This window comes from Pteropus vampyrus, unplaced genomic scaffold, assembly GCF_000151845.1.
Source record: "Pteropus vampyrus isolate Shadow unplaced genomic scaffold, Pvam_2.0 Scaffold157, whole genome shotgun sequence".
In the NCBI taxonomy this organism is placed as follows: Eukaryota; Metazoa; Chordata; class Mammalia; order Chiroptera; family Pteropodidae; genus Pteropus; species Pteropus vampyrus.
The window spans coordinates 903,425-913,331 of NW_011888938.1; the positions used below are offsets into that span (position 1 = coordinate 903,425).

A 9,907-nucleotide genomic window follows, 5' to 3' on the forward strand; every position below is an offset into this window, starting at 1 on the left:
TGCCCCAGTAAACCTGGAAGCCCAGCAAGTAGGAGGACCCCACAGCCGGCTGGCCCCCTGGGGGCTGACTGGAGGCAGGAAGCATGGCCCTGGTGGTTGCTGACACCTCCTGGGCCCGTCAAGTGCCAGGCACCTGCAGAGAGCTCTCAGCACCCTGCCATCCTGGGCACGCCATGCCACGCCACCCTGGGTTGCATGAGAGGAGCGGGCACGGAGGTCCTGGCCACTGGGCAGTGGGATGGCACTGCAGGGGCCACGTCTTGACCGCCACGCACACTGTGGCTGGGGCGGGGCCGCAGCAGCCTGCAGCTAAGGGGCGGGAGCATCGCGGAGCGGGGCAGCTGCCTGGTTGTGGACCTCAGCTGGGGGTGGTGTCAGGAGCCCCACATGAAGCACACTGTAGAGGTGCTCGACTCTCAGCCAGCAGCAGAGCCCACCCCCCCAGGCCTGGCTCCCCCACCTCCACTCCGGGGCAGAGGTCCTGTGCTGGTGGGGGCCTGCGGGGGTCTGTGACCATCTCCCCAGAGGGGGAGGCTGTGAGTGGGGCAGCCTCGGAAAGGACAGGGATGGGGTCAGAGCGCCCCAACTCCTTTCCTGGGTACCCAGAGATGTGGGGGGCTCCTGGGCCCTATCTCCACCTGGCCCTGGGGACTCCCTGACCTGTGGCCAGTGGGGAGTGGGCTCCATGTGAACCCTGTGGTGACAGACGGGACTTTGTGGGACACCACACCGGGAGGGGGACTGGCCCTCTGCAGGGCGAGACCCCCCCTCGGCAGGCTGGAGAAGGGGTGCAGAGCCAGCGGGGACGGCTCCTGACCCCCTTCAGGCAGGAGAAGTCTGGCGAGGCCTTGTGGGGGCCGCCTGTGCTTAGGACGCCCTCCCCCCATTCCTGGAGGTAGGTGACAGCAGCCCTGGCCAACCAAAGCCAGCGGGACTTTACTGGAAGGACGTCAGGTGTCAGGTTAGCGGGAGAAGCAGTCGGCTACCCCTTGGTCCTTGCTGACCTAGGAAGGACCGAAGCTTCGCTCTGGCCCAACAGCCCCATGCTCGGGGGTCCTGGGTCTGCCCTGCCCCATCTCTGCCCCCACCCTTTCCCTGGCACTTTGGACTTGTAGCTGGGGACTTACAAAGGCTACCCTGCCCTCAACACAAGAGGCAGCTTTGGGGAAGGTTTTAAATATGTAGGTAGCTTATATATGCTTTTAAAAATTGAGGTATAATTTACGTACAGTAGAATTCACCCTTTTAGGGGCACAGCTCTGTACTTTTAGACAAACGCAGTCACATAACCACCACAGTCTGTCACCCCAGAAGTCCCAGCATGTCCCTGTCGTCAGCCGCACCCCCACATCGGCCCCAGCCACCACAGAGCGGCTTTCTACCCCTATGGGTTTGCCTTTTCTAGAATGTCCTAGAAGGTCCCGGTGGGTAGCCTGTCACACGGGCGTCTCTCCCTCCGCCTAACGCATCTGGTGTTTATCTGAGCTGCTGCGTGAACCGGCGTTGGTTCCGGCTGCTCCTGAGATGTGCCCGTCACAGCGGCAGCTCCTTCGCCCACTCCCGAGGAAGCACATTGGGTTGGTGGCACTTCTCTGTGACAGTAAATAAAGCCCCAGAAACACCGGTGCGGGTTTTGCGTACATTTCTCTGGGGTAAATACCGAGGTGCGTGATTGTTGAATCAGATGGCCAAGGAGCACTGAACTTCGTAAGATGCCGCCAAGGGGCGTCCAGGATGCAGCTCCCTCCCGCCCCACCCCCCACCCCACTGCAACGCGTTCATTGACAGATTTGCTGCCCTTGCACGGCCCTGGCCCTGTGGTTGTGTCTCAGATGGTTTCAGTCTGTGTCTCCCCAGGACAGGTGGTGTGGAACATCTTTGCATGTGTTTATTTTCCATCGGAATATCTTCTTGGTGAGATATCTTTTTAAAATCTTTTCCCTGGTTTTTTTTTTGTTTAATTGGGCGTTTCTTTGTTGTTGTTTTTTTTAATTATGGAGTCTTGAGAGTTCTTTGTAGATTCTGGATCTAAGCCCTTTATCAGCTGCGTGTTTTGTAAATATTTTTGTGGGAAGGCTTTGCCTGCATTCCGTCCGGTGGCTGGGACTCGGTCGAAAGCTGGCGCCTCCTGAAACCCAGGAGAGGCTGAGGGAAGCCTGGGCTCCACCCATCCCCCACGTGTGTGTGTGGGGGGGCCTTTCTCTGACCCAGTACCCCATCCACTCCAGAGCACTAGTAGTGATGGTCCTCCCTGGGGAGCCCTGCTCCTGACCAGAGGTGACTGGGCGGTGTGTCCGAGGTCATGTGCTGCACCTTGCAGTGTCCCTGGGTGCTCTGTGTGGACAGGAGATGTCACCTGCAGGGGCCTTGCCAGGTCAAGCTCCCGCCTGTGCATGGTGCCTGCCTGGCGACAGTCTCGCCCACACACTTATACAACCAGTGATAAGGTGGTTTCAAGACCCTAATCCACCCTGAGTGGCGGCTCGGCCCCACGCTCCAGACGCTTGCTGGCGGCCCAGCTGGTGGCTGTGTGGGAGCCGTGGGGGTCTGGATGAGGGGCACTCAGGCCTCTGACATCACCTCTGCCACCATTGTCCTGCTGCAGGCTCTGCTCCTATACAAGGTCCAGTGGTGACTCCACTCATTTGCAAGAAGAGAGGGAGCGAGGACCCTGGAGGCCAGGCCCTGAGCGAGACCCTCTGGCCAGAGCGTACCTGAGCCTGGCGGCATCCCAGTGGCACCCCCGAAGGCCCGGGCTCCCAGCCCCAGCCAGGCCGGAAGCAGACAGAGGTGCTCAGGTTTCAAGTCCCGGCAGGGCAGGCCAAGAGTCTCTGCTTGGGCCCCCAGGACTGCCTGGCAGGTCTGGGGGGCAAATCCGCAGCTCCGGGGAGCCAGGTGAGAGCGCGGCTCTCTGGAGCCCTCCAGGAAATGACCCCTGGAGCCAGGGAGGACACTGGCGTGATTGTGCCAAACAATGGACAAAGGAGGGCTGGAGTTTCCGGCCCAGGCCTTTCCCCACCTGCTTGTCTGGCCAGCCCGCGATGGGCTGGGCTATAAAGCCGGGCCTGCTAGGGCCAGGACGGAGCCAGGGGCTGAGGACAGGCGCGGGAATGATGTCCGTCCTGCTGGGCTGGGTCCTGGCGCTTCTCTGGGTGTCCGCGGCTCAGGCCGAGGTCCTGGTGCAGCCAGATTTTGATGCCAAGAAGGTACAGGAGCCTTGGTGTGTGCTGCGGGTGGGGCTGGGGGCTGAGCCCCTGCTGGAGACAACAACGAGGGGGTGACAGTAACAGCTGCCTCTGGCTGCCGGACCTCAGGCCTGCAAACCCTGTAACTCGCTCTCATGTGACCCCGAAGCCACCTCGTGTGGGGGTGATTACTGACCCATTCCACAGTGGGTACCGAGGCTCACAAGTGATGTGACTGGCCCCAGGGGAGTGCAGAACAGGGCTCTCGTCCACCCCGGGCTCAGATCCAAGAAGTGGACACTCTGGGGACCCAACCGTGCAGCTTCAGGCAGGTCCCGCCCGGTTCCGGGTTGTCCGGCTTATGGGCCGCGGTCCCCGGGCCTGCGGTCACCCGGCTGCTTTGCAGTTCTCAGGCCTCTGGTTCGTCGTCTCCATGGTGTCCGACTGCAAGGTCTTCCTGGGCAAGAAGGATCACCTGCTGATGTCCACCAGAGCGGTCACAGCCACCGCAGAGGGCAACCTCCGCGTCCACATGGAGTTCCCTGGGTGAGCCCGGTGGGAACGGGGCACCCCTGGCTGGCGGGGTGAACCCCGGCAGCTGCAGAGAGTGAGAGCGCTGTGCGCCCCCAGGGCTGAGGGCTGTCACCAGGTGGATGCCGAGTACTTGAAGGTGGGCTCCGAGGGGCACTTCAGAGTCCCAGGTAGGACCTGCCCCACCCGCCGTCAGGGGTGCCTGAGGCCGCTTCCCCATGGGGTGACATGGGACTGTCCCTGCATCCAGGGTCCCCTGCCTCCATCGCCATCTGCTAGCTCCCCTCCCCTCCCCCTCCAAGCCGAGGCCGGCGTGGGCGTGGGCTGCGCGGCTGCCTGGGCCCCGTGCACTTCTCCTTGTCCGCAGTCCTAGGCTACCTGGACGTGCGCGTGGTGGACACGGACTACAGCGCCTTCGCGGTGGTCTACATCTACAAGGAGCTGGAGGGGGCGCTCAGCACCATGGTGCAGCTCTACAGTGAGGAGAGCCCCGGGCCCCGCCCCGCCCTCCCCTGGCCCTGGCCCCGCCCCTTCAGGACGCCCCAAGTCCTCCTCTGCTCCACTTGGTCTCACACTCCCGAGTCTGGGCCCTCGAGGGTCAGGGGCGCGTGGGGTGCGGGCGGCGGGATTCCACGGCGCTTTGGATGAGTAGGGGTCGACTGGAGGGGGCCCTGAAGGCCTCCCGAGGGTGGGGACTCGCATTTCCCCGTTGCCTGAGACCCTGAACCGGGGCTGAGAGCCTATTTTGTTTTAATTTCCGAGGAGATTGGCAGAGTGGGCCAGGGGCTCCCTAAGGTGGAGAGGCCAGGGCGAGGTGGGAGGGTGGCCTTGGGAGTGGCGGGAAAGGATGCCTAAGTTTGGGCGGGGATGGGGGACATGGCCGGGGAGAGCGGCCGGGGAGAGCAGCCGGGGCACCCCAGCCTCCTGGATGCCTCGTGTGAATTAGGAAAGGGCGACCCTCGGGCCGCTTCCAGTCCCCACGGGTCCCTCAGCCAGGCGGGCGGTTTGGGCCCCGCCCAACATGCCGCACCTCGGGTGCCAGACCTGCTGTCAGTCCTCAAGGGGGTGCAGTGAGGCCAGGAGACCCTGTCTCTCCGTCCCCCGCACCACCGTGAGCCACGGGGTTCACAGCGGCCCCTGCTCCGCCCCAGGCCGGACCCAGGAAGCGAGCCCCCAGGCGCTGAAGGCCTTTCGGGACTTCTACCCCACCGTGGGGCTCCCCGACGACATGATGGTCCTGCTGCCCAAGTCAGGTAGCTCCGAGCCCCGTCCCGAGCCCCGCCTGCAGCCGGCCTTCCGGACCCCCAGAGCGTGCAGGCGGGAGGCGGTCTGAGGGGAGGCGGGCAGCTCCTCTAGCCACTCCTGCCCACAGCCCCTTCTTCCCCCAACACACGCCAAGGGAGAGGTTTTGGGGAGCCGAGGAGGGAGTCTTTTGGCCCCAGCCGCGGGGTGCCTGTACAGGGTCGCAGGTCCCCGGCTGGCTGGGGGCTGCAGGAAGCAGTAGGCAGTCCCGGCCAGCTCAGCCTTTCACCCACTGTCCACCTTCCCACAGGTGCGTGCTCCGCGGGGGCCAAGGAGGCACCCTGACACTTCTGGAGACCCACCTTCTTCCTTCCCAGGTGGGGGACGAGGTAACTGCTCCCTCCCGGTCTGCAAGGCCTGCGTGATCTGCCCCTGCTGCCTTCGCACCGAAGAACCCCGCCCCGCCCCATCCGCTTCTAATTGTTCTGCCTGGTTTGTCTGCTTCAGGCCTCAGCTTACACATCACCTCTTCCAGGAAGCCTCCCCTGATTTCCTAGGGCTGCCATAACAAATCACCACAAACTGGGTAGCTTAAAACAACACACAGTCTCTCACAGGTCTGGAGGCCACAGGTCCAAAATCAAGGTGTGGGCGGGGCTGGCTCCTTCTCGGGGCTCTCAAGGAGACCTTGTCTCTTCCAGCTTCTGGCGGTGCCGGCCATCCTTGGCGTCCCTTGGCTTGTAGACACGTCACTCCCATCTCTGCGTCCCTTGTCACATGTGTGTCTTCTCTCTGTGTGTCTGTGTCCAAACGTCCCTCTTCTTATTAGGACGCCAGTCATTGGGTGTAGGGCCCTCCCTAACCCAGGGCCATCTCATTCTGAGGTTCTTAACTAATTGCGTCTGAAAGACGCTATTTCTAAGTAGGATCGCACGCAGAGTTCCAGGCAGACTCGGGTGGGGGGATCCTGTCCAACCAGAACATTCTGTGTCCCCATAGCCCCTCCTCGCCCCAGGGCACAGGGCTTGCCTTGAGCCTTCTGCTCTCTCTCAGATGATGACGGAGGAACCACCACCTCTCTCATCGCAGGGCTGGGTCCCCGGGACCCCTAGGGACATGGCTGCAGGTGGGCTCTAGGGGACACCTTCTCCCAAATAGACACTGGGAAACCATAGGGTTCTGCAGCCAAGTTCGTCGCGGGGAAGTTGAGAACCTAATCATAAATAACGGCTACGACATGACCGTCACCAGCGTCAGGAGGCCACCCTGTGACCTCTCCTGGTGGGATAGGCGTCGGCACAGTGGGGGCTTCCTCCTTATCCCACGGTCTATGCCGCCTGCACCCCTCAGGTCATCCTGTTCTCCCTGACTGTCCAGGCCATTTATCCAGTGGCATTGGAGACATTTGGGCTGCTTTGACTTTTCGTGGGTCCCAGCATCTCGGCTCTGTCTCCACATGACCACACGACCACACGACCACACGTGTGGTTGTTTGTTTCAGGAATGTTACCGGATGGGGGGGAGGGGGCAGGAGAAGGAGGGAAATCGCCCCGGAAGGTTCTGTCTGCAGAATGTGAGCCCGTCTTTCTGGTCTGCGCCCTGCCTCCCAGATTATCTTAAAAAGAAAAAGCAGCTTTTGGGGTACAGGGCCTCATGGGGGCCTCAGGTGCTGTGGCTTTGCAGTGGTCATTCTGGAGCCTTCTTCCATGCCAGCCCCCTCACTGCCGGCCAGCGAGCAAACGAGGCGCTGGGCACTGCGGCTTGGTCCCCAGGATCCTGAGGAAGGGGAGCAGCCCGGGGCCTCCGGGGGAGCAGTGTGGAGCTGTGGGGGTGTTTCCATATTTTCAGAAATTTTGGTGGCAGAATTAGCTCACATGGGCCTTGCGGTGATTCGTGAACTGGCGGGGGTGGTGCCCTGCTGTGCGTTTGCGGCAGCTGGGGGCATCTGCGGAGGGCGGGTGGCGTGACCACGCCTTTCCTGTCTGTGCAGGGCGAGCCGGAGCAGCAGGCCTCGGCACGCCGAGGTGTCCAGACCCACGGCCCTTTGTTTTCCCCATGCCCTGGGTCACCCCTTCCTGCCCTTCCCCCACTCCCCATCCCCAGTCTGGTGTCTCCCTGGGTCTCCCCCTTCCCCAAAATAAACAGATTCTTCAGGCTCAAGGCTCGTCACCTCTTTGGAGAGGCCCCCAGGGATGGCATAGTGGGTCCCACCTTGACCCTGGACTTCTAGGGAAACTGAGGCGGGGAGGTGGGTGTGAAGGGGACTCTGGTTGCTGGGCTCCTCCAGGCTGAGGGGCTGGAGCCTCCAGCTGAGCTTAGCACCTGCGGGGGGCCTGCACCCCCAGGCAGCATCTGGCACCCCGACCCGGCCCCTACGGGGTCATAGCACCTGTAGGGAAACCGAGGCTCCCTGTGGGGGTTGGCTCCGAAGCTGGGGCTCTGCCTAAGCACCCGGACCCCTGCGGCAGGAGCTGGAGGCGGAGCGGCGCGGGCTTGCTGGTTCCCGCCCTGGGCCTTGGGCGCACACGTAAACCTCTGTGAGGCCTGGAAACGGGTCACAGCTGCGGCCAGGGCACTGTGAGCCGTCGCCCGCCCGCCTGGCCTAAGTGCACCTGAGTGGACCCCTGGACATATGGAGCGAGCCCGTCGTCCTCCTTGCTTGGCAGATCAGGAAACCGAGGTCCAAAGAGATCGGCAACTTGCCCAGCAAGGGGCCGGGCTGGGCTTCCGGCCCAGTGGTCAGGCTCCAGGGCCTGGGCTCTATGCTGGCCCTCGATGAGATGTGGGGGGCAGCATATCCCTCCCCCAGGGCTCATTGCCACCGCCATCCTTGTTCCTGACGCTGTGCCCGGTGATCCTTCTCCCAGGAGCTCTGAACGTCCAGGTCATGAAGCACACACTTCAAAGGGCCGGGCGTGGGGCGGGTGGTGCAGGAAGGTGCTGGAGGTCCTGCTTCATCGCCCAGGCCGCCCTGCAGCCCTCACGGGGCTGGAGCCGGAAGCCATCAGCCCCGAGGGGCATCTGTCCTCATCCTGTCCCTGGTCACCCAGAGACAGCGAGTGTCCCCCGCATTTCCTGTCCTCCCTCTCCCGCCTGGCCAAGCCCATCCCTGGGGGCCCCGGCTTATCAGCCCAGGGCTGGGGTCCAGCCAGTTCTCGGGTCAGCCTGCCACCAGGATCAGGCAGCCTCCTTGTCCCCCCACCCCCCGTCTCTGCTCTTGCTCTTTGGGTGGTCCCACTTGGTCTCCAGTGTGCCAGTCAGTTCTGGGTCACCCTGTCCTGGCTTGAGTCCCCCATGCCTGCCTGAACTCTACTTGACAGCCTCCTGTCACAGGGCAGTGCTATAGCTGGTCCCCTGGGAAGCTGGACCTCGCCCGAGCCGAGAGCCGTTCCGGACTGGACTTTTCCAGACCAAGGCAGGAAGGCTGCCCTTACCCCTAGCCCTGGCTGGGCAGCGCCAGGGATGCTGATCTGGGTACCCATAGACCTCCCTCAGCCACGTGGCGCTCGCCCTCAGCTTTGTCATCATTACAGATGGGGAGACTGAGGCAGGGTCGCACGGCTAGAGAGGACAGAGCTGGTGCCCCGGAGTCTGTCTTCACTCAGACATGCTTATCCTCTCGTCTGCGGGCCAGGATAAAGTGCGTCGGTGCGGGGGGCCTGGGCATGGGCGGAAGGGGCGGACGCTGACGTTCACGGCCCCGGTTCTCACTGGCCGTGGAGCGTCAGCAGCACAGGCCTCGCTGACGCGGCCTTCCAGCTTGGGGGTCCCACTCTCCGTGCTGTGGGGCCTGGATGAGCCAAGGATGCACCTTGCGGGCCTGGCACAGGTGGGGCTGGTCATTGTCACGGCGGGGGAGGGTGAGAGGCACAGGAAGGAGACGGGGCTCGGCCCCGGCCCCCCCACCCCCACCCCCATCTCCTGTGGGCCCTCCGCTCTGGCCTAGCCCTGGTGCCTTTCACACGCTGCCCCCTCGCAGGGAGGGTCCTCCGTGAGACCTCCCAGGCAGAGGAAGCCCCTCATTCATGCCCCCCACCCAGAGGGCATGATCCCTGCTCAGCTCTGTGCTGCCTCCAGTGACACCATCACCAGCCCTCGAAGACTTTATCCCAAGACCCACCAGAGAGAGCCTGGAAACCATGTGCCCCTGGGGAGGTGGCCGGGGTGCACGCAGGACGCTCTGAGCCCATGCGGCCTGGAGATGGGGTTGTGTGCTGCCCCTGAGGGTCTGGGGGCTCCCCCTCTTGGGCCCAGGCAGCCTGTTCAGCGCCCACCGGCAGCCCTGGCTGCTCGAGTCTGGGCTGGCCCCGCCCCCGTGGCTCTGTCTGAGCAGTCCAAGGCCAAGTCTGCCCCAGGACGTGCTGGGGGTTGCGTAACCCTGCCCGTGCCAGCGGATATAAGCCCAGGCGCAGGGGACGCAGAGGCGCTGGGCGCACTGACCGGCGATGGAGGCCGGGCTGCTGAGTGCCATCCTGGGCGTCGCCATGGTGTGGGCGGAGACGGCCGGGCCGGACCTGGAGCTGCAGAAGGTGGCTTCTCTTCCTTGTCTTGGAGAGGCCGGGCAGGGAGGGGCCTGAGCGTCCAGCGACTCCAGTGCCCCGTCCCGCCAGCCCCCAGCTGTGCTGGCGCAGCTACCTCGGGGGCCCGGGGACCCACCTAGGCTGACCCCACACTGGCAGGTGGCTAAGGGTCTGAGCCCACCTGGTCCTGGCCCTTGGAGGGAAGTGCCCAGGGACAGGCAGGGCCAGTGCCTGCCCTGGGGGTCTCCTGTGGGCAGGCCCATGTCCTCAGCCACAGCAGCTGGTCCCCTGGGGCCTCCAGGGCCTCCCAGTCTCAGTATGCCCCACCCCACCTCCCCCCACCACTTCCCGCTCCCAGGTCGGTGGCCCCAAGCACTGTGGAAACCAGAGGGGGCCCGCCCCGTGCGGATGGTGGCCAGGGCCTCTGGG

At 63.8% G+C, this 9,907-nt stretch overlaps 1 protein-coding gene across 1 annotated transcript; it reads left to right on the top strand.

Moving 5' to 3' along the window:
* Nucleotides 1-3,110: 3,110 nt before the first annotated feature.
* Nucleotides 3,111-5,348, top strand: LCN15 (lipocalin 15). The gene is made up of 6 exons (XM_011369974.2): nt 3,111-3,206; nt 3,592-3,731; nt 3,816-3,886; nt 4,084-4,194; nt 4,868-4,969; nt 5,269-5,348. The coding sequence occupies exons 1-6, from the start codon at nt 3,111-3,113 to the stop codon at nt 5,301-5,303; spliced, it is 555 nt and encodes a 184-aa protein (XP_011368276.2). The 3' UTR covers nt 5,304-5,348.
* The last annotated feature ends 4,559 nt before the right edge of the window (nt 5,349-9,907 follow it).